Source organism: Sceloporus occidentalis, unplaced genomic scaffold, assembly GCF_023333645.1.
Source record: "Sceloporus occidentalis isolate IW3139 unplaced genomic scaffold, rSceOcc1.0.p SCAF_42, whole genome shotgun sequence".
Lineage (NCBI taxonomy): Eukaryota > Metazoa > Chordata > Lepidosauria > Squamata > Phrynosomatidae > Sceloporus > Sceloporus occidentalis.
In genome coordinates this window covers 7,214,369-7,239,573 of record NW_028317022.1, presented here as the reverse complement: position 1 = coordinate 7,239,573, position 25,205 = coordinate 7,214,369, and the positions used below count along the sequence as shown (strand labels likewise).

Below are 25,205 nucleotides of genomic sequence, written 5' to 3'. Positions count from 1 at the left end.
TGCAATGTGCCATCTCACAAATTAGAAAAGAGCATGTACATTTACCTGGCCCCGATCCATCAGATACAGATAGAAACATCTGTACCAATACTTCGGTTCACTGGGTCACTGAAATAACTATACCCATCTACTGGTTGTAATAAGGGCTGCCATTAAACTGCTAAAAAGTGAGTTATTGCCAATAATAATCCCAAGCTAGTCATTCCACAACAGCTATTTTGCTCCTCACAAAAGGTTAGAACTACAAAAAAAAAAGCTACGGTAATAACACTTGCACTGAATTGTCCCTTGTTGGAGTCTATGTCATTGCTACAGTCTCGTGAACGATTTGTAAATGGGAAAAGTCAGCAGGTTAATGTGCAATAGAACAACATTAAGATCTAACCTTTCAATGTATTGCTATTTAAGTGGAAACAGAAATGAACCTATATATTGGAATATCACACTTCACATGGTTCCAGATTTCTGTTTCTAAGTATCCACTTAGCTGGGCTGGAATCATCCAAAAACAACCACACGTACTGGCAGTAGAGGTGAACACTTTCAAAACAATGTTTAAAGGAACATGTCACACCCAGATTTTGTTTTTTTATTGAAATCCAAGCAGTGATTTGGTCAGAAACATTGCTCATTTACTTACTAGAAGGCTGACTGTTAAGGACTGTCTGTCAGCAGTGCATGGTATCCATTTGCCCACAGTGATTGGAGTCCATGTCCACTGCATCAGCATGGTACAGCAAAGTTGTGTAATGCCAGTATCAAGTATGTTTGATTCACGTCCCTATCTTTCAGTAAACCAAGCACCGCCAGGAACCTGCACATGTCCAATTGTGAGGACCTAATTGTACCTGCACATGTCAAAGAGACAGAAGGATACTGACACGCTGGAGAGAGTTGACCAGAACTACAGTTGCCATAGTTTGAAAAATACATAAAACATAACAAAATATGTTATGAATCTAACCGACAACTGATACAAATTTTGGATGAAAAAAGAACACTGCATGGATTACTGTACCAATATTTTTCTCTGCTTAAATAATGTTGTAATATGAAACATTTTTATGCAATGTTCCATCAAATGACATCAGTTGGACATTTTCAGTGACTCTGCCAACAACGGTTTCTTTCAGTACAGGCAATTACTTGGTGCACTCATGTACAACTAATCCTAAATCACTGCCTTATAAATAAAACAAATCGCAATCGCTCCACAATGTCCAAACCCATTACATACATATTACCCAATGGCTTTGAAATCTGCAGTAAGAAACCTAAGAAAGAGATTGAAGAAAAAATATTTCTTATAAAGAAAGTCTTTATTAAGCAAAGTTACACATGGAGGCCGAGTTCTTCCACAAAAGTATGTTTATTTTTTAAATGTTCCTTTAACACTGGTTTCGGAACTGATTTCCGATTTCTTGGAGTTCCATGATAAGACTGTCCATTGTTTGGACTTCTTCTGCCAGCTCTGCAGAGACGTGCCCACTTGCCACATCTGTAAAGAGTTGCTGAAAAAAGAAGAGATGAGAAATTACTTTGAAAATCTAGAATAAAAATACAAAGCCACAATTGCTTGACGAACCATGTCTTCAGACTCATAAATGCTATTAACTGACCCAAGTGGCTTCCAGGACATTATAAAACAATGGTTCAGCTAGATTATTACACCATTGGTGAGATCTGAATCCGAAAAGCACAAATCAATATGTTTATCAAGTTTTTTCTCTCTCTTCATATGTATATGTCAAAATTAGAAGATTAAGATATGCTAAATAAAATTAAACTTAAGACATGGACTGCTGGTGAGATCTCAGGTGTCCTATCAAACAATGCTGAGATATTTGTAATATAAGAAATGTTATTTTATCACTGTCTCGGTTTAACTTCTGCTATAAATTCATAATTTAAAGCCCTGTAGTTTGTTAGGCTGTCCTGCTGTTTTCATATATTGTTAACTATATACTCTAAACAGCTGAAGTAATAACATTCATCCTCTTTTCTTCGTCGGTGTTGTCAATAGTACTGCAAAATCAATCTTACTTTCCTTAATTAACTTTTCCAAAACTCCTTTTAAACTAATTACTTCTATCACAAAATACACACTGTGACTTCATATAAAAACAGGGGACAGGGAAATAGTATACACAATTTTAAAAGCGCTGATATCATTGCTGAATAGATTAACAACCTAGTTCCACGTGATTGCGTCATCTTTAGACTATAAGCTCCATGAGACAGGGACTTCATTACCAAATGTATTCATAACAATTGTAATTAAACGGTCTGTAAACTATTTCACCTACTTGACTAAACTTATTATAGCTCCCTTTTATTATAACGTAAAACTGTTAGTGCTCAATTACCAAGGTCTATAAAGACATGCTTTGTCAAGTTTGATGTGGAGGAACTTGAGCAGCCTCCACAGAGCCCTGACCTAAACCCAATTGAACATCTTTGGGATGAAGTGGAATGGAGATTGCGAGCCAGGCCTTCTCACCCAACATCAGTGCCTGACCCCACAAATGCCTTACTGGATGATTGTGCAAAAATCCCCACAGGAACGCTCCAAAATCTTGGAAACCCTTCCCAAAAGAGTTGAAGTTGGTTTAGCTGCAAACGGAAGGCGAACTCTATATTAACCCCCATTGTTTTGGAATGGGATGTTCAACAAACTCATATAGGTGTGATGGTCAGGTGTCCACATGCTTTTGGTCATAAAGTAGCTGCAATGATAGCTGCATGTATTCAGGTTTTACATTCATCAAAGGAATAGCCAATGCACATTTCTGATGATTTCATGATTCCCAAGCATACAGTATATTGATTCACTACTAGGAAATTAGAACACTAATCAAGGACCTAGATTAGCAGGCTGAGTGTTAACCTCTAGAATTAGATATTGTTTATGACCATGCAACTGATCATAAATATCCCAAATATGAATATGACAGTAAACTGACAAGCTACCACATACGAAGGGAGACAACAACTAATTTTGGCCCAAGTGAGACACAATAAACATATTTACTCTATTGATTGTAAGTGTAAGAATCTACATCTGGACAATGAAGTGATCCCCTGCTATGGAACCAAATAATCATTACAACTATAATAAACATTATGTGTAACAATACAACACATCCTATTTTGTCTGTGTATAAAAAGAAATTAAAACCACGAGTCATTGTTTTAGGAAGAGGTCGTCGGCTTTTATGTTAAAAGCCCAGGAAGGAATGTCTGGCTCTCCCTAGCTTGGCAGCAATGGCTGTCTTTCTTCTTGTCTCCTTTTGATCAACAGAACAACAAGAACCATGTCGTGGCTTCAAGACAAACTGTTCTTGATGAAATCATCTTTAGATCCCTGCTCTTGATTAATAATATCACATCTGCCATCGGGTGCTTTTAATTAAATTCAAACAGAAAGGCGGGCAACGCAGTCGACAATAGAGCTGTCACAATGAATAGGGTTTTGAAATCAGAAATTCCAGTCAAAGAAGTATTTGGTTTCCTTTTTTTTTGTTTTAAAGTACAAAGTCATTCATTAAACCAGAGCTGTCAAAGCGGAGGTCCTAGGCCGGACGATGTCTTAGGGGGCTTTTGTACGCCTCTAACATGATAGAACACTGCCTCTGCACAAAAATGTCCACATTAGGCATATGTCCCTTTTTGTTTAGCAAAACAAAATCAATTCCTTTTACAAATAAGAAAAAAATATTTTTTTATAGTTGGTTTATATTATGATATCATGTTATCTTGTCTGCCTTTAAATTTTACTAACGTCATAGGGGGGAAAACTTTTAATTGCGAAAATGGCTTACATTGTCTGTGCGATACAGGGGGTAGATTTTATATCCATTTTAGTATTCCTCAGAAATTTTTTCACACGTTTAGAAAGGTTACAATTCTGATACTCTCAAAGTTTTCCAATGAATGAGGCACGCTGGGAACCAACCATAACGGAGTTTTTTATGTCTGTGAACTTCAAATACTTTGACAAATGACACCATAGATCGTCAAGTATATCTTTTTCGTGCACCACCTGAGTTTATGATTCCAAAAGTAACCAGGACTGTGAAAAGGATTGACAGCATATTCAATGAAACTACTTTGGTTGTTATCTTGAGTTTGAGCCAATATCCAATCCTAATGGTTACATTCCTAAAAAGCAAAACATGCAGCAGTACGTATAAAACCAATCTGAATTCTAGGAATCAGAGTCTGTACTGTAGAAGCAGTCATCAGCTCTCCATTTCATAATGAGGAAGCAGAACCAAGCCAGGTCAGTAGAAAGGAATTTCCTGCTCCTTCTTTATAATTCATTTGAGGGCATGGATTTTAGGCTGATGACTCGGACAAAGTAAGATCAGAGGGCGCCGTCATCATAAGAGGCGCCACAACATTATTGACTCCACCTGACACATCCAATTTGAAGGCAATTATAACTATGGCAGTGTCAGTGCTTGCTGTGTGACGCAACACGGCAAGACAAATAGAACTTTTATGTGTTCTTCTGTTTACTTCTACCAAACCTGCTTTGGTTGTGGTTGACAGCTTATTGCAATGTTAATTTCAGTATGCATAACATATTTTATTCACCTTTATGCTCACTTTCAAGAAAAGCATTCTTTTATGTGTTTTGGGAGGCTTGTAATTACATTACAATCACAATTTGTTAAAAATCATGACAATATGTCTGCACATAGCCACTCTAAGGTTATACTGACATGTCTGGTTCTCAAATTAAAGTGAATCCCTCCAGGAAAAAAGTGGTTGGAGAACACTTTGCAGTGTATGAAAACTGGCTTATACATTTTGGCAACAAAAGTGTATTAACTTGCTCTTTTATGTCACCATATTGAACTACATTTATGCTGGATACAAGGGTGCTTGAAATGCACCCTTGAAATCACGCTGAAGATGGCACATCACTATGCCAATTGTTGGCCATGCCAAGCGTGGCTTAATGCAAAGATCCAATTAAACTCCAGACACTCATTGAACCTTTGCCTTAAGGCACTCAGTGTGGCCAATAACTCCCATTAGCTATGTTAATAGTTTATTTTTTATCATTTAACAAAATGCAAAGCGAGTAAACAGAAGAAAAATCTAAATCAAATCAATAATTGGTGTGACCACCCTTTCCTTTCAAAACAATAAAAATTTTTCTAGGTACACTTAGTTGTTTTTTTCTTTTCAAAAAAGGATTCAGTGTGGCATATATGAATAAACTGAGTACCATTGCATTTTTGAGATGATGTATTTCTTCCTTGGCATTGTGTTAACACACACACCTGAATGCTCCAGACTTGCAAACTGCTAAAACGTTGGCTTTTATAGAAGTGGTCACACACTTGCTGATTATCAATTAATTAAGGGCATTTGATTGGCAACACCTGTCTGCTACTTTTTGAATTAATTATGATACGGTGTAATAAGTCATGTGTTCATCTAAGGTTGTTTTCACCAAATTTTTAGACCTACCAAGGAACAGATGATTGTTGTTACATCCCGACATGTAAAACCAGAGTTCCAAAAGGGTGTACTTTCATTTTCACACAACTGTATATTTTATATATATATATATATATATATTTTTATTTTTTTATTATTTTTTTATTTTTTCCTTCAACTAGATACTAAAATACTAAGAACCAGAAGATGTGAAATTAATCGCTGCAGCTTTCCATTAACTACTACATACCAATGTACTCATTTTCTTAAATAATACTAAATGTGAAGTCTATGACGCCACCATTCTTGCAGCTAAACCATCTTATAAAAATGATTGTTTGAAAGACTTTGGCAGAATACTGCTGTGCAAAAGGCTAAATTGAAATTCAATGCCTGTGCTTCAAACATCCCCTGTATGTAAATACAGTTCCATAACTAACCTTTGCTTTAGAGGACAAGCCACGGAGATTGAGACGAGCCGAGGACAGCATCTGCACTGCTTCCTGAGCATTCGTTTTGTTTCGACTGCATTTTATTGCCACTGGAAAAAAACAGAGGACATTAAAAATATAAATATAAATTTATGTTCATTGGCAAACTAAACATATTTTAAAAGTTAAAATGTTAACAATGACACAGCAGTTAGTGTTTTGTTGTGTAGTTAGCAACCACTGTTACATATCGCAACAAGGAAATATTCAGTGTTAAAGTCTATTAAATTATTTTTTTACATACAGTTTGTTTAATATTTCCTGTTCATTTATATCTACATTACCAGGTTACAGCAATGGTATACACCTCAAAAAGGTATTTTCTGATATTGGCTAGTGATGTAGATTTTGGGGAATTTTGCCTTCTTGTGAGTTGATGAGGTATGTCTTACAAAGTCTTGTCCTGTTAGGGGCTGGTGGTGAAGGGTTTTGGAGTTATTTTCTCTTGTGGATTGGTGAAGTATACCTTACAAAATCTTGTCCTGTTAGGGGATTGTGGTGGAGAGCTTTGGAGTTGTGGCCTCCTGGAAGCTGGTGGTGTATGGATTGTAGAGTTATGTTGTTGTTGGACCATGCTTGAGTTGAGTTATAATGGTGGTTTATGACTTTGATAGACATGTCAGATTGAGAGCTGATGGTGATGAAGGATACTGAAATTTAATGTCAAGATGCCATTTGAATCCCAGGAGAATGGCAGTCAACTCTCAAAAAAGCCACCAGCCTATAGTTTATATTATCGTGCAGGCAATGTGACCATGGAAATGTTGTACCCTCCCTGTGCCTAACTGTGCAATGACTCACAGAATCAAACAGAAAATATTAGCCATTGCTTGCACATATCTTTCTGCTTGCTGACCTTAGAGGAGTAATAATTGGCTTGTGAATATTTTTTGTTACAGCTGCCCTATCCTCCACTTTCCTCATCACTGTTTTTGCATTCACTGGCATTTAGAAAAACAAATATCAAATTCCATTTGTGACCAATTTCACGAAGCCCAGAACAAATTTAACAAGGCTGACACATTAAACTAAAGGCAGGGAGTAATGAATGAAGCAACTAATTACAGCATGCCTGCTGGTAGAATTAGCTAATCAGTGGTATCAGAAAAATATGAGGAGCTACAAACCAAAAAGCTATTTAAAAATGTAGGGTGAAGAGATAACAAAGTTATACAGATTTGTCTACATGTGTTGATTGTATAATATAAATGTGTCAGTACTAAGCCTCAATACCTGGCAGTATAGTATGGGGGAGGTGGTAGGGTGATGAACAGTACCCCATACTTCTATTACCTTGTGCTGAAGTGCTGTTACTTTAGCATCCACGAGGAAAGTCATTTACTGTGGCCAGAAGACAATACATTTTGATGGCAGAACCCAGCATAATTATACAGCCCAGAATAATGCATAGTGAAAATGAGGGTAAAAAACTCTCCCCCTGTTTTACTATGTGAAGAATGGACAACTCAGTCATTCTTAAAGAGTAAACTTGCTGGTGCTAGGTATTCAAAATAGTGGTGAAGTTTGAGACATTACAGGGGCAAGGTAGCTCTTAATCCATACACTAGCTGGTCAAGTGTAATGCTTCATCTCATTTGGAATTACCGGCAACCCACTCCTAATTGTAGCAACCAAAATAGAGGTCTTTGACTGTTGCTATGTATCTGACATTAAGTCAAACTATTATAATGAATAATTGATATAAATTGTGCAAGACTTTTTTTATTTTTATTTTATAATCGGTGTTGCATCATATCTAGTTACTTACCTAAAAGAACCAGCCACCTGGAGACACCATGTACATCAGCGTATAACCATACAACTTAAACAATACACTTACCGTGTGCAAGGTCCACAGCTCCGTTTACAATTTCCTTGAATGAAGGAATATCATTTTGCCAGCCGCTTTTCTGAGTATCACACTTGTGAGCTTTTGTCAGAAACTGCAAGGCCTGAAATCAAGCGCATGTCTTAGTTGAATACATTGTAATAAACTGAATTCAAAGGTGAGAGGGAGAAAGTTCTTCTGTGTAGAGGTAAAGAACAGCAGTAAGATACATCTAGATGTCAATGCCATGGCCAGGTTAGTCTAACTTTTCTGCACTCCAGGCAGAGACAGGTGATGCCCTACCATTTTCTTTAATAATATAATGATGGGCATAACACATGTTGCTCAATTCATATTTTAAAATCCTTTACTAGTTAGCATGGCATCTAAGTAGCAGAGATTATCTAAATTTTAGCATCTGCCTCACTGGATTTGTTGGACTCACCTTTCAAACTACAGCAACTTGTCAAGATAAATGGCTTGCATTAATGGATTACAAAATGCCTCAAATAAATGAACTTTTGTAATATTGGGCTCTCCCTGATCAGGCAGCTTAGTATTCTCTTATGATCCTTTCCACGCGACGGCTTGTAAATTGGGAAAAGATAAACTTAAGGCTGCAGCTGTGCTGCAGATGTTGAACTCTGTCCCCAACAACAGAGGCTAAATTATAACTGTGCTCCTGAAAAAATGTAGTCTAGACTTTCAGATATGATCCATGCTACTCAACAGAGGTAAACGAAACATTTCTTTGTTTCAGAAATATGCATCGTACAGAAAAAAATCAGTCTCTTGGTAATGGAAGGCCTATTTTTTCATACATTTCCAACTAGCACAATGGAGACACATACTGTACATGGCATATGGTTGTTGTTCAACAGTTATCACTATATACGAATAGGTATCTAAAGTGCAATTACCTTTTCATTATCTTCCATGTTTTCCGATTCACCATTCCCATACAGTTTAGCATATGCTCTCCATATATTGGCATCACTGGAATCCTTCGAGGTCACTCTACCAAACAATTCCTGTAGCTTGGCTTTCAGGCTGCTTGAAGATTCACCCCTGCAATCCTCTATGCCATTAGAAACCGCTTTAACCAATATCTCTAGTACCTACGAGAAACAAAATACAAAACCAACATGGCAAATCTGCATTATGGGACTGTTAACGGCAACGTTCCATTATATTGTAGAATTCTATACACAAAATGTATGATTCATTATATTAACAACGTAAGTATACGTTTAGCATGAGTAATAAAGCCTGCCATAGAAAGATCAATAATGCTGGGGATATTAAAATAAAAACTAGCCTATATCATTCAATACACAGCCGTGTGTTGTTGTTTTAATGAGAAAGGGTTCACCAGCAGTGCATTCACTTAACACCGAAGGTTCGGATTATATTCCCACAGATACATTTAAGCAACTTTATAGATTATTTGCTTGTTAAAAAGATATTAAAGAAATATCGCACGCTGTAAAAGTAAAAAAAAATAAATGTTGAGAACACAGGAAATAAAATTAATAAAAAACATTAGTTGCCCTTTACCGACTTCGGGCAACAAATCACAAAGGAGCACGTAACGAAGCATAAAAAGTTCTAGCACATATATATCGCACTTCTTTATTTTTTTCTGAAAGTAACAAAAAGACAAACTTTTCTCAGTGCATCACATGCCAACAGAAACAGAATATCTCTATAGGTTTGTCTTTTTATACACAAATCTGCATGTATTTACTAATATTGCATCAGGAATGTCTTGGCATTACAATAGACGCAATTGCCACTAAATTAGTGTAAATATGTATACAGAAATAGAATAAGGAAGCAGATAATAACAGTTCCGTTAATCAAGTTTGCCTGTTTTTTCCTGCTTTAAAGATTCAATCCTTAATCAGTCTTCGTTCTTGTTTTACACGCAGAATAGACATATGGCTACTCCATACATGTTTAAATTCCCTTAAACCTCTAACAGTTCTGCAGGGAGGCTATCCCACCTATCTACCACCTTCTCAGTAAAGTAAATCTTCCTTAATTTCAGAAGTCCATTTTTTTCTCATTCCTCTTCTATAGTCAAATGAACTACTTGAATAGACACATTGGTGTTCTTATAAATCCATATATACAATGCTTAGGTCACGATAACAGGACTAAATACACAGGCATTAACGTAAACATCGACCCACCTGTACATCTTTGTATTTATCACGCAAGTCCATTAACCGATGATAAGCTTTAATTGCCTCTGAAAACTCCCCCACGTCTGTGCTGGTCACTAAGTAATTCTCCCAGATCTGCCAGTGTTCAAAGTTACATTTAATGGCTTCTTGCAGAGTTCGGAAAGCTCTTTGCCTTTGTGAAGAAGAGAAAACAATGGACATATAATGATATCTACAAAAGTGAGGAAACAATGGGATCATGTTCTTTAATGCATATGATAGCTGAGCGGTCCCTTCAAATGTTCATGTGGTCTCCAATGCAAATGCATGGAGGAATTCAAGCAACCAATCAGTGATGTGTATTGTCCGACTATGTCAATTATCTTGAATTGATTATTACAGAATACATTTCACTAAAGCAGAATTATAAACATAATTCTTAGAAATCATTTAGCATTTTGAAGGAACTGATACATTGTTGAGGTTTGGGGATTAAACATTTAAATTAAATAATAAAATTACAGGCTTGCTATGGTTTACATCAGTTGTGGGGAACGTCCGGCCCACAAAATCATTTGGTCTGGCCCACGGGGCAAAAGGGGCAGCAACTGCGGTCGTGGGGGTCACAACTGTGACTGGGGCATTAATTCACAAGGGGGGCTGGCTGGGGGCATCACATAAATCAGGGAGGGCTGTCTGGTGACATAAATATACAATGTGGGGCTAATTTTTAAGTTGACAATTTTGTATGGCCCGGGAATGATGTTATAAATATCCAAATGGTCCTTGGCAGGAAAAAGGTTCCCCACCCCTGCTTTACATGATAGAGAATAGAACAGCACCTTTAACATTTTGGTTATCCAAAGAAGGGAGAAGTGCTAATTCCTAGAACAGTAAACAGAGTTAAAATTTATGATTTTCTAATCAGCTTCTGATAAAAGTGAAAAGTGTTCCTGGCATATATTTCCATACTTTTGAAGCTGAACACAATCAGAGAGTTGGCCAAAATATGCTTTCTGTTTCACAAGAGTAGGCTTCATAATTCTGACACTTAGAAGAAAAACAACCAGCAGAAAGGCGCCTGGTCTATAAACACATGTGCTAAATAATTGTTTTTTCATGTGCGTTGAATGAATATCAAAAAGACATATTTCACATGATTTTCATAACTTTCATAAACCTCAATAGGCTAAGCATTACCATGACATCTGATCTCCAGAGTCCCAACAAAGATCATGTCCCTTGTGAATTGTCGGCAGTAATTTCATTTAGTTTCCAGGCCCCCAACTTAATGTAGCTCTGAATAGCAGTGCCCTTGATGACTTCCAAGAACCTCATAGTACTACTGTAATCAACATATATTTAAAAAAGCACCACAGTTAAACTATGCTTGCTTGTCACATATAATCTAAAATGAAAAATATCATAATTAAAGGCCAACATGCCAGCATAAAGGTGATGCTGTACAACAATAAAAAATATTTTTACATTGCATTTGCGGCAGCAGATTCAGTACCATGAGCATTATAATTGGTGTATTCTAGCGTATGCTGACAGGACAGCAGTTCCAGGTTAGTGGACAGTGGACATTGCAGCAGAAACCGACTCCCAGGCTCCTGGGGAGATCAGAGATCCATATATCATAGATCCCCCACCCTTGCCTTCAGAACTGCCTTCATTCTTCGTGGCATACGTTCTACAAGGTGCTGGAAACATTCCTAAGAGATTTTGGTCCATATGGACATGATGGCATCATGCAGTTGCTGCAGATTTGTTGGATGCACATCCATGATGTGAATCTCTTGTTCCACCACATCCCAAAGGTGCGCTATTGGATTGAGATCTGGTGACTGTGGATGCCATTGGAGTACAGTGAACTCATTGTCATGTTCCAGAAACCGGTTTGGGATGATGTGAGCTTTGTTACATGGTGCATTATCCTGCTGGAAGTAGCCATCAGCTGGACATGGTCAGCAACAATACTCAGGTAGGCTGTTGCGTTAAAATGATGCTCAATTGGTACTAAGGGGCCCAAAGTGTGCCAAGAAAATGTCCCCCACACCATTACACCACCACCAGCCTGAAGCATTGATACAAGGCAGGATGGATCTATGCTTTCATGTTGTTTACGCTAAATTCTGACCCTGCCATCTGAATGTCGCAGCTGGAATCAAGACCAGGCGCCATTCTTCCAGTCTTCCATTGTCCAATTCTGTGGCCCATCTGCTTCAAGGTTCGACGTGTTGTGCGTTCAGAGATGGTACTCTGCATACCTTGATTGTAACAAGTGGTAATTTGAGTAACTGTTGCCCTTCTCTCATCTTAAACCCATTCGCCTCCGGCCTCTGACATCAGCAAAAGCATTTTTATCTACACAACTGCCGGTCACTGGATATTTTCTCTTTTTTGGACCATTCTCTGTAAACCCTAGAGATGACTGTGCGTGAAAATCCCAGTATATCAGCAGTTTCTGAAATACTCAGACCAGCCTGCCTGGCACCAACAACCATGCCACGTTCAAAGTCACTTATATCCCCTTCAGCAAGTTGTCTTGACCACGTCTACATGACCAAATGCATTGAGTAGCAGCCATGTGATTGGCTGATTGGCTATTTGTGTTAACAAGCAATTGAACAGGTGTACCTAATAAAGTGGCCAGTGAGTGTATGTGTGTATATATATATGTATATATATATCACTGCTGCATACAAATCTCATGGACATCACACATGCAGAAATGTTGACACTATACACCTTTTTCATAAGACCTGCAGATTCATAAGAGTGAATTCTGCTGTTGAGTTTGGCACAATGCAACATCTCACTTTACATTTTAAGCTCACAGGAATGCCTTAGTTATGAGGTCCAGCCCAAAGATTGGTCTGCATTTAGTGCAAGAGTTGAATACACCAGCCCACTGTCTGGATCATTTGGTGCCACACTTTTAAGATTTGTTTGAATGACCTTTGATGGTAAACCAAAGGGGGGCTTGTAAGTACCCCAATTATATACACTAAACAAATTAAACCTGTTTCACAGCCAAGACTTGATCAATAAAATACCTGACTGCACCGATGTAAAAATTTGGTGCCTTTTTTTTGTTGTTTTTGGCTCTACTAGACAAAACATTACTGCAGATTTTCTGTCCCTCATAATTGTAAGACCACCAAGGAGGAAAGAAGTGTTCTAATCCAATACACGTACTTTAATATAACCACAGGTTGTAAGAATTTATACATCCCTTTCATGTTCTTCAAGGCCATAAAATTACAAAAGAGGAGAGCAGCCATTACACAGATATGAACATCTGGGAAGCGAATGCATTTAAGATGATGATGTCAACTCTTGTAACAAAAATCATAGGAGACTAAGCAGTGAGCTAATATGTGAAGGTCGCTTTGACCTGAATTCCGGCCTTCACAGAGGTGACATCACAGTCTCTTATATTGAAAATTATACCAGATACCGTCTGAGTTGTTTAAATGTTTCAGGATGAAAATGTAATTTTGCCAAATGCTGCCATTTAAGCTAAAAACTATAATGTTATTTTTTTTTGGGGGGGGTGTTATTTATTTTTGCTGTCAATACATACAACATACAACATTTTCAGAAGAAGTTTCTCTTTTCTTCTTTTCTTAAGTTTATATTGTACTATACACTAAATTAACCTATGTTTATGGTATTTAAAGATTAAAGGCGCCCTCCAGCACTATTTTCATGTACCATGAGTCCATTGTTGGAGGAGAAGTAGGCAGGGGATGCTTCACCCAGTGTCTCCAGGTGAAACCCAGGTATGCCAATATGCCAGTATTAGTAGAGGCAGTCAGGTAAAAACTGTAATGAGATAGGTCCCGAGGTTCAGGAGGACACATACTACCCATAGGGGTGAGAATGGAATTTTCACCTACGGTATTTAAATATTCAAAATGCATGCGTGACAAACCAAAAAATACATGTGGCAAAATGAGAGACTTGCCTTTAATTTACAGGAAGCTCTTTTCAGTTCAAAACCCTGTAAGTAACAATAATATGAAATGCGACTCAAAAGCCTCATCAGGACCCATTGTTATTTTATTAATCAGAAGTAAACTTCCTATTTAACCGGCATGCAAAATCAACCTGCTTTTCCCTGAAGATATCGTAGACTATGATATTTTTCCCTGATATAGTTGATGAAAGAACAAATGGGTGATTGGTTTTGTTATCAACTAAAACTAATTTCCTTTTATTAAAGTAGTTTGCTAATCAGTATGGCACTAAAACTTATACATCTTGCCACCCAATAATAAAAAAATAGGATGGTTTAAATCTAATACAAAGCCAAGAGTTGCAAGAAAACTGGTACCCACAGCCCATTTTGACTGATGTATACATCACTTTTTTTATACAATTCCTAGAACCAAGAGGCCTTTCCTGGAATCTTCAACATACTCATACTCATTTTAACTGTGCAGGAGCCGTCACACACGGCTAAGTGACCTACCTCACCTAACTTAAATCACTATAAGTAATATTACCCCACGCCATGGTCTTTTGACCTTTTTTACGTTTCTAAACAATTTGGCGAAAACTTAAAATGTGAGTAACTGGCAAATGGCCAAAATGTTGGGAAGGGGGATGTGGTAAAATATGAGTAAAATATACAATGGAGTGGTGTAACAGCACTAGCTATATTTATTTTGATTGTACTACGCCCTTGTTTAACCAAAAAAAGTATTCTCTTATCATTCTAGATTTCAATGCATGGTTTCTTTATGCCCCTAGATTTACATGTTATGCAATTAAGAAACTAAATGGTCTACAGAATTGATGTGAAACATATATATATATATATATATATATACATACATATACACATACATACACATATGCATAGGAGTTGGTTGCTTCTGACAGTTGTTAACACAGAGCTCTCAACACAACAGAACATTGTACAGGCTCCACTGTATTGTTCTGTACTGGATCAACACATTACATGATACATGAGCTATTCACTCCATGCTTGTTTTAATATGTAGGAGAATTCACAGTTTTGAAAGCTTGTTTCAAAACACCATTTATCATTTTTATGTTGAGTAGGTAAAAAAGCTATAAAAGCATCTGATGAAATAAGGAGCCCTTAGAAATGTAATGGGAAAGGCAAAGCTTTCGCATATTTTAAGTACTCTGATAAATTATACTAAAATACCCATTACGCGGAGGCATTAGCGACCAACATCGATCCTGCATCACTTGTAGGGGTTAAGGCATGTTTATTAGCATGTATTAGGTCTGCTATTAAGTCGTCTCCCTCTATACGTAATTCTGCGGGAGCACAGGCTAATACATATTGATAATAGCATAACACTTTTTTCTTCTTCTTCTTCTTCTTAAGCCCAGGTTCCGTGCTTCCACCATCAATGTAAAGAACAAAAAGGTGACAACAAAAGGTCCATGTGGGTTAGGTCCAATCATTATGCAGATTAGACAGATCACAACTATGGCTTCACTTGCTATTTGGATAGGTAGTGTCGGTCAATGTTTTTACATAGTTCCTGAAAACTACCTACTTCTGAAGGCTTCATGCACAATTCACAGAAAAAGCAGATAAAAACCATTACAATGAAAACACTATTATATCAGTCAAAGGGTTTAATCCATGCTATATGTGAGAAGGTGAGACTTTTTTTTTTCATGGACATGCTAAAGGTACTTACTTCTGTTTTAGCCGGATATAGGCTGTTGACAAATTATTCCAAGCTTCGGCATTCTGGAATTTAAACAAAACAGACAAAAACTTGTAATGAGGGCCAGTGTCTGTAAAGCTATGCTGCGATTAAAAGTAACGTAACTCAAGATACATGAAAACCTGAGACGGGATTGTTATGTGTTGATGCTAAGCAAGTAGCCTCACGTATGATATGTGTATACCTACTGGCATGTGAAAGTTTTAACGTAATACATGTTAAAAGGGAGAACAAATAAAGGTCATAGATCTCAAGTTTTGAAAAAGATGAGCTTTTATACAAATAAAAATTTAAATTCGAAATAAAAATACACCTACACAAATTATAAGGCAGTATTAGTTAGTAACAGAAATATTGAAAGGCAAATAATGTATTTCTACATTCATTTGCCTACTGCACACAAAATAAACAATTTAAAACTCAATGTAGATAGCGGTTATTTACCTTCTATTTGGGACCCAATCTAAGTATATAATGCGTGCTTCTATGATATATTTTAATAAACTTACTAAAAGACTTTTTTTAATGAAAAATAATGAAAATGACACATCTCTGTCTCAATGAATGGCCTTACTGTGGCTTATGTGGAGCTGCATTTGCCAATATCCTTAGACCATAGCCAACTATGTCATTCAATCCAAATCATCATTTCATGTGATGTCTAACAGAAAAACTATAAACAGTGTAAAAAATATTTAAAAAAGGGTACTTACATCAGGCTCCAGGGTTACGCAGCGTTGAAAAGCTTTAGCAGCTCCCTCGTATCCATGCAATGTAATATAGGCACATCCCAAGGAGAACCAAACGCCAAGCTACGAAGCAAAGAATAAAATGTTAAACTTAAATATATATATATATGTGTATATATATATATATATATATATTTCCTTTGCTTCTCATGATGTCTTTCTTCTTCATTGGGTGCCCATATTCTTACTAAAATGTTTCCTTATTCTCTTGACAAAATGGCAGCCTCTGAAATGTGCAAACATTCATCTTTTTTATGCTAGCAAGACAGATGACACAATAAACGTTGTGCGCAGAATAATCATGGAACCATGTTACACGTCTGTAAAACTTGCACTAACTGCTATTTCAGAAATGTAACTGATTTAAAACTCTCTGTGTTTCCCATTGATATACCTCTTTGCCTTGACTGGTTCTTCACACCTAGGTTCTAGGTATTTTTCTCTGAAGAAAAGATCTCTGAGCTCACAAAAGCTAATGCAAGTTCTTCGATATTGGCCTAATGAAAGGTAACACCTCCAACTAGAGACTCTACCTAGAAGAAAGCTTCATCTGATCTGATATGTTATAAATTCAAACCAACAAAGGGTGGCTTTATACAATCCAATAAAGACTGCACTGATTTAAATCCACACTATATGAGCAAGCAATTGTACTGCTGATCATTCAACATGCGATCAGTCCTGCAGATGATGTACCATAATCATGTAGACATAGACATAAACTATTAAGTATTTCTTCTTACTATATACAGTAGTCTTACCAATATTTCCTGCACAATTGTGTTCTTGAGATATGTTCCCTTATGCTAGCTATGATAATTAAACTCTGGAATTTCATGAAGTAAGTCTTTATGACGCGACTGTAGCTAATGAAACATCTGAGCTAAAGACAAAGTCATGTGGTTATGGTATCCCTTCATCTGCCATATGAGAACAAAGCCAAGCCTTTAGGAGTACAAACTCAGAGGTCACATCTACATATAACTCATACAGGGCATCTCGCTGAGAAGTAAAGCCTAAATGCAGGAAAGAAACACTAGACATCCTTAGAATAAGAACTCAAGAGGTCATTATCTGTATGGAAAATGCTCTTCTAAATGAGGAGCTGTTAGGATTTATGGCACTGAGTTTAACAGTGATGGAGCCAACACCCTTGGTTATGGATTAAATAGGGTCCTGCTCTTACTATTTGTCACTAAATAGAAGCTGTCATTTCCAGCAATATGTTCACACGATCATTGCCAACTGTACATTTTGAGCATAACGTAAGATGTTTAGTTTATACAAGCACAGGAGTGAAATACCTGAAGCACACGTTCTAAAAAGAGTGAAATACCTGAAACACACGCCTTAAAAAGTGTTCTTCGAAGCACCCAGATGAAAGTTCTATAACACCCCATTTTTATTGAGGATTCTCTGTGAAAGCTGTTTGCTGTGTCTTAATTATAATATATATATATATATATATATATATATATAAGCATTATATAGTAAGGGATGCAAAGAAATAGTGTAATGTATCGGTTTGTCTTAGTCTGTCAATTCTTGTCTTGTCATATCCCTTGAATTTATGTATTGTATTAAGCGCTGCGTAAACTGTTGGCGCTATATAAATAAAGGATAATAATAATAATAATAATAACCTAGCATCATTACATTAATTGAATCTACATATTACCCCTTCTGTACCCCCATTATTATAAACATAAGGTGAGTTTTTCAATTTCTATGTATAGTGAAGGAGTGGTACCTTTGTGGTAACAGTAAGAATTCATGGTTTAGGTGAAGCAACAATTAAAGCCCAGTAAAGAAAACGGTTAAAGAATGGAAACACTGCCTATAAATTGTTTCATTGGACAACAATTCAAAACATTTAATGTTTCAGAGTAAGCCTAATAGCCTGAAGAAACAGCACATCTAACTAAATGAATAATAAAGTAGACAAAAACAATACAATGATAAAAAAGATAAAGGGAATGTAATTACTGTAGTGGTGAGCTAAAAACCTGGCCGCTCTTAGCAGCACGAATGGCTTGTTAAAGTACATAGTTAAAGCAAAGAGTTTTCTCAAATTTAATTTAATAATATAACTATGCATTCGTTTCACATTTCAACTCAAATCTCAGACAAAAGCTGAAGTAGTTAATTAACCTCACTTCCTTAAGAACTTAACTAAGCAAACCATGGTCCGCCATAAGAGGACCCATTAGTTGCACTGGGGTTGTGCCAAGCTCAACAGAAACTCAACAGTAAGCTTGTTTGAGCAGGACCCTTTGTTTCTGTAACTCTAAATTGTGATGTTCTATTTCTTTTAGTGCATTTGCCACCTATACATCACAGCGGAATATGATGATGCTATATAAATTCATTCTAATAAATAATAACATGTGAGTACCTAGTAGAGTTTCCAAGTCCAGCTTTTGCTGTCCAGTATCTGCCAAGTCCAGTGGCAGAGAAAAGTCCCTATTAAGTTTAATAAGGAATTCAACTGGCAAATCTTTCCAGCAAGTCGACCAAAACACCATACTGCATTTACACAATTCTGTAGTTTGAAACACATTTGAGGAACTTGTTTTCTGATGCCTGACAAAATGTTTTAACGCGATTTATCAAAACAAAACAGACACATTATATGTAATTCACATAAAATACACATAAGGAATAGACACGTGTCCATAAAACATGTTAGGGTCTTAGGGTCAAGTACTAAACTTGAAGGTGGAATGATCCAAGTGGGGATAATTCCGTGGTCAGAGGTCAATGTTCCCCATATTTGTTGTTCTAAGATGTGTGTCTTTTAAAGTCAACAGGAGCTCAGTGTAGGGAAGAGCCAAAGCTGATTCATGAATGGTGAATCCATGGACCTGATCTACACAAAAAGGAGCCAGATGCACTTGAGATTTGTTAGCTCAGCAGTATGGGCTTAGTTAACATAATCCAAGCGCAAGCAAAACAAAATTGAAAACCAAAACAAAGAAAAAATAAGAGAAATAAGAAAGGAGAATAATCAGAATAGGGGTGACTAATATAATGGAAAATATAATAACTCCTTTATTGTGTGATAGCATGAAATAACATAGCATGACCAAAGGCATATTTGTGCTGTATACTTTAAGCCTTAAGAAGAAACAAAAAAATGAAAATGATCTGAAAATGTCAGAAAACTGTCCTAAAATTATATGGGGATTACGTAAGACATGCATTATATAAACTCTAGTTCTGATTGACACAGCTCCCTTCTTCAACATACCCTGCTTGAGATGGTAAGCCGTGTTATGTAAATATTTTACTAAAAGGTTTATGGATTTCTTAAGGTTTTGTGCCTGTCAGTCAATAGATATACCCAAATGTACAATGTGGAAAACCTACATTTTCTAAAATAGACAACTTAAAATGATGTAATACTGTAGAGATCAAGTTGGAATATGTGTTATGCAAACAGATTAGGAGATGCTTTAGTGCTGAGCTTCTTGCAGATTCTATTACACTATGAAATGTAAACTCCACTATGACATGTTCTTCACATTTTTCCCAATGCTTACAAAATGAGTCTCTGAGGAAGACCTGTGAATCTAAGACAAATCACTATATGGATGACATGGGTGAAGCAATGTTTTCCCAGTATAAATTACCTGCAAGAGGAGAATATGCAAGAACCAGGGAGTCTAGAGCATAATAGAAGTAACTAAAGAAGAATAACCCTTAAAGTTTGGTCATATATCTAGAGATTGTAATAAAATCTTATAAACTTAGATGCAAAGACTGATACATTTGCTCAATTGATATTATTATTTTACGTTCTCACCTGCATTGGGTTGATCATAACAGATTTTTCAAAGCATTCTACACATTCCTGGAACTCCCTGTTCCGTAGATGAAGAAGACCCTTTGAGCGCATAGCGCGGGCACTTCGCTGCTTGGACAGTTGCCAAGCTCTGTCATAGCACTGGTGGTCTCGAAGAACATCTCCAAGAAGACAATAGAGATGTGGCGTTTCTTCTTTCTCCAGCTCTCGTCTCAGAATCTCTTCAGACTAACAGAAATAATAGTAATCAGTCTTCTTTGTAAAATAATTTTAATGACATTAGTTACTTGTTTTTCTGAAACAAAAAGGACCAATCAATTTTATTCTAGTATCCCAGGTGAATCTCTGGTGCAGATTAAGCCCACTGAAACCAGCGAGTGAGTGAGAAAGGGACATCTTTTTTAAAAAGTATCAATGATTTCTCAAGATCTTGCCCAAGAATAAACATTCCATAAAGCGACAGTACTTTTACTTTCTTAAAGCTGTTGCTTTTCTCACCTTCCCATGCTGTCCTACTCGTTCATAGCAGATGACAGCATCTTCCCACATCTGTAACTTCTCATAGATCTGCAGAGCAGAACTAGTACATCCCAGGTCAAACAGTAAGCAGGCAAGTTGTCTCTACGAGAAAGTAAGAATGGGTTTAGGATGTTCATGATACAGTCCCTAATAATGTGCCGGATTGAATGGGTTATGATTCACAGGACACTGTGCTCTGGGTGGATTGAACTGAAGAAGCAGGAGAGAGATGTCACAATGTAAAGCAATCACGTTAAACTGTGCAGGACGGGCTGCATACAATAATGTGTACATTTTCAATTACATGTTCGCTGGTTCCAATTATATGTGTATGACAGATGATGTACAAACTAAAGAAAGCATGCAATCTTTACAATTAGAATAAGCATGGAAAAGTAATTAAATTGCACAGGAAATTAGGAAGACAGAAATGAATTTAGTTTGTACAATGAAAAAATGACTACAATATGCATGTCGGCATCGTGGGATGTAATTGTTACAATTTGACAAGGTGAAAAGAACAGAACAGGTACAGCATAAGCGAGGGGCAAACATATGCCAGTGAGAACATTACATAGAAAAAGTGTCCAGGACCAGTTAGAATGTGCTATATAGATCATCTCTAAGATTTTGGTGAGCTCCAATGGACAGAATCAGCATTTTCTTTTTACAAGGAAGCGATAACTCCGGCATGTTGTAAGGTGATAACCTACCTGAATACGCCAAATTGGAGGCATCTGTGAACAATAAAAAACTTTCAGACGTTCACTGACAGGTGGCTCCTTTCCTTCAAACTGGTCAGCAAGAGCCTAGTAAAACATTTTTTGGGAAAACATACCAAAAATATATATTATAGGAAATAAAAATTATAAAATAGCAAGTGACGAACGATAATATCTCTGCTCACTGTAGGCAGTATCAAATGCTTATATATTATGTATGTACCAATGCATTAGTTTTTGGCGGATATAAAAAGAGTGCTTTGGCTTTACAGGAATTTCACATACTTTTGACTTAAATATTTTTGACGCTGGAAAACAAAATAAGTTGTTAGGTCAAGAGCTAGCACATTTACACACACATTTACATTTAATTACTGCCCCACCCCATGACTTACTTTGTACCCATTTAGCTCACCCCTAAAATTCTACTCAGTAAAGATCCAAATTGAACCTAAGAAAAATGTGAAGTGTCAAATGAGCTTAATGTCTGCAGTCAACAATGAACCATAGGCAAGGATGTAGGTAGCAGAAATGTAATTACTCATCAGTCATTAAACGTTTGAAATAGAGTTTGCTCCCCTGTTTGGGCCACTCGTATCATATTCATGGCTTGTAGGATTAAGCCATATGATACAGCTGTATAGTTTAAAGTACAGCGGAGGTCCAGCTACCAAGTTAAACATATAATAGCCTAGGCGATCAATTGGAAGGGCCAGCATGGGAGGTCTAAGCCAACACAGTCTACAACACAACACAATGCAAGAGTACACTAGGTAAATATATTTAATTGCCCAAACACCAAACAGTGAATGTGTGTGGTACACAGATGTACACAATATGACTTTTTCTTAGAATAGTATACATACCTAAAAAATGCTAACTATGCTAAATTTCTATATATCACGATGCTATATTAATGTGCTATAAAGCAAATGATAATAATGATGTAATAACAGCAAAAAAATGATTTTGGGAAATGTATAAGAAACCAGTGACACAACTCTGAACACCTGGCAAGAAGAACTTCTCTATAGTTGTGTTGGATTCCTTTCAAGTTAATATTTCAAATTCTAAATGATAAAAAGTATTTTTTTATACTAAGCAAGACAGCAATTGTATTTGGGATGCTCTCATTTTGTAGAGTTTTTTGGAAGGTCTGAAAGTGCCAATAAAAACACAGACATTCCAGAAACGAAAAAGAAAAACAAATTCAAGATGTACTCCCCGCATGTTCCTATGAGAGATTTGAAGGCAGCATAGTGAGCATTTTAAGGTGAGTTAACAAGGGCCTCTGGCAACATTTTCTTGTACTAACTGGGGTATATTTTAGTAGCTTCCTTCTTAAAAAGTCCTTATGATTTAAGGGTCAAACAAAACTATCTTTCCTCAAAAATAATACATTGGAATTCTAAAATAATCTAGCAGTGAAATTGCCATTAATTATTGTGCATTCCAATGAAGCTTAGCCGCACTTTTAAATATTAGCTAATTGGTCCTGAAAACCTTAAGATGGAAACTATATTGTTTAACCCATTGTGCATCCCTGAGAATGCCCCAGAGCAGGCTACCCCTCTTTTTGGGACAGTGGATTTGCATGAGGTGAGGTTAGCCACAACTAGCCCAAAGCACATTTTTGGGAAGGAGAGTGGCCAGGCATCAGGGAAAAGTCAGCAGGTAGTAGGAAAAATGTGGGCAGGGAATGGGCCATACACTGCTACCCTGTCCAAAGAAAGAAGAGACTAACCAGCGCTTCACCCAGAGAGTTCCCAGGTATATTTGGTATGGTTTGGGAAACAAGTAGCTTCCCAGTAATTGCTGATCTTCAGTTCTCATCCATCTCCAAACAGCACTTGGCTTGTTGAGGATCATGAAAAGTGAAGACTTTAAAGGTTTCAAGGTTTTTTGTTAGCTCGTCCTGTGCTACAGATTCCAGTTCTGGATTTATGGAGCCCTTATCCAATAGCCTCAATGAGTCTTTGCCTGGAACACTGTAGGCATGGCAGCATTAGAACGAGTACTGCAGACCAATGACGCAAGCTTAAGTAATCAGATATAATCGATATAGCTCCCAAGATTCCAGTCAGAGTTTTATTAAACTTTTTTACCTGTATAAAAGACACCTGGGAGCCAGACATATTGCTGATTGATAGGGGATCGAATACTTAATGCAAATCAATTTATAAAAATGCAAATCAATTTATAACTTATTTTAAATGCATTATTCTGGATTGTTTTGTTGTTATTCTGTCTCTCACGGTTCAAATAAACCTACCATTAAAATTATAGACTGACCATGTCTTTGTCAGTGGGCAAACGTACAAAACCAGCAGAGGATCAAATATTTTTTTCCTTCACTGTAATTGTTTCTTGACAACAAAACATTTCTGAAATAAATTAAATACTGCATTTTGAATCCATATCCATCTATTGCAGAAAGAAACCGTGTGAATCCGGCACAAAGCCTTGAAACACCAGATTTTCTGTTTTCCCTTCCCTTTTCACTTTGCTGCGAGTGATACGTTAATGTAAGAATCCAAATGTTTTTTGGAAAAACCTTCTCTGCCCTTCTTCCAATAACTCTTCTGGCAAGTGGAGGAAAATACTTATGACATCAGCTCTTTATCAAACTGAAAGCCCCTGAAATCAAGACAGTCAGGACAAATTGAGCTTTAAGCAGACTGCTAAAAAACACAAAGTGGTCAGCGCAGCTCTCCAATCGTCTGGATTTACTTCACAGAAATCTGCCATTGATGAAAAGTCGGCTGCCTGCCTTTTGCCACATTCTTCCCCATTCTCCCTTCCAGCAAATCCCTGAGTAATACCATATGGCTGTAATATACCACATAAAGCCAATTAAAAAGTCATCATGGAGTCAACACTGAAAGGTAATGTATTATCAAACTTTAATTGTCTTTCGAGACCAGGAAAAATGTGCACTTGTTAGAGTAATGAGAGCAGAACAGTGCATTTACTTGAACTGGCCATATTATGCATATTTCCTCCGCTATAAACTAGCTCTGTGCTGTTTATTATGTGCTAAAACTACCTCCGCACAGCTCAGATATTATCCTAATAGCCGCTGGTCCTACACTTAAGGTAATAAAACATAAAATGAAAAGCCTCAGGCAATTTGCAAACTGATTTTTTGCAGCTTAAGATGCAGTCGGCTGGAGAAGCATGAAGGATTTTATGGATTCTGTACATTGTTAGACCGCAGCCAGAAATGTGTAAAGAACCAGCTCATTTTGAGACATTTGGGTACTGATCAGAGACTTCCTACTCAATGCTGATTCAGAGTTCCCCTGGCCGGTGTCCTGCAGAGTAACACGAAGCCATCTGTACATCAACCTTTTTATTTGAAACTCTAGGTTTTAATTGTTTTTAAAGCTATAAATCACAGAGTAGTAAAGGGAACATAAGAATAAGCCTCTAATATGGATAAAGTCAAGGTGAAATAAAAAAAAAACAAAAAGAAGAAAATCATAAACATTGTAATTATTAAAACTTTACTCTTAATTGGACAGTCTAACTTCAGCTGGAATGAACCTGCTGTGGATAATAGTTACCCTAAATGTAACCCGGCTAGATTCCCAAATGCTAGTAGCTTCCCACTCAACATGTCTCATTCCTTTAGCATTAGGACCCCATCAGAACAAAAGCGCAAACGTTCGATTCCTCTTGGCCCATAAGCCCTTAGATAGCGCAGAAGATATAGTCATATATTGAGTTAGAAATGAATGCTT

At 36.9% G+C, this 25,205-nt stretch overlaps 1 protein-coding gene across 1 annotated transcript in view; it reads right to left on the bottom strand.

The window, feature by feature from the left end:
• Window positions 1–1,388: 1,388 nt before the first annotated feature.
• Window positions 1,389–25,205, bottom strand: part of LOC149289951 (tetratricopeptide repeat protein 27-like) — a 154,354-nt gene continuing 130,537 nt past the window's right edge. The window contains exons 13-22 of the mRNA XM_089490160.1: window positions 21,454–21,549; window positions 20,720–20,842; window positions 20,222–20,449; window positions 16,381–16,479; window positions 15,638–15,690; window positions 9,969–10,134; window positions 8,694–8,891; window positions 7,786–7,897; window positions 5,895–5,995; window positions 1,389–1,511 (exon numbers count right to left, since the gene is read on the bottom strand). Of these exons, the coding sequence (XP_089346286.1) occupies window positions 1,389–1,511; window positions 5,895–5,995; window positions 7,786–7,897; window positions 8,694–8,891; window positions 9,969–10,134; window positions 15,638–15,690; window positions 16,381–16,479; window positions 20,222–20,449; window positions 20,720–20,842; window positions 21,454–21,549 (1,299 nt within the window). The remainder of the gene's footprint in view (window positions 1,512–5,894; window positions 5,996–7,785; window positions 7,898–8,693; window positions 8,892–9,968; window positions 10,135–15,637; window positions 15,691–16,380; window positions 16,480–20,221; window positions 20,450–20,719; window positions 20,843–21,453; window positions 21,550–25,205) is intronic.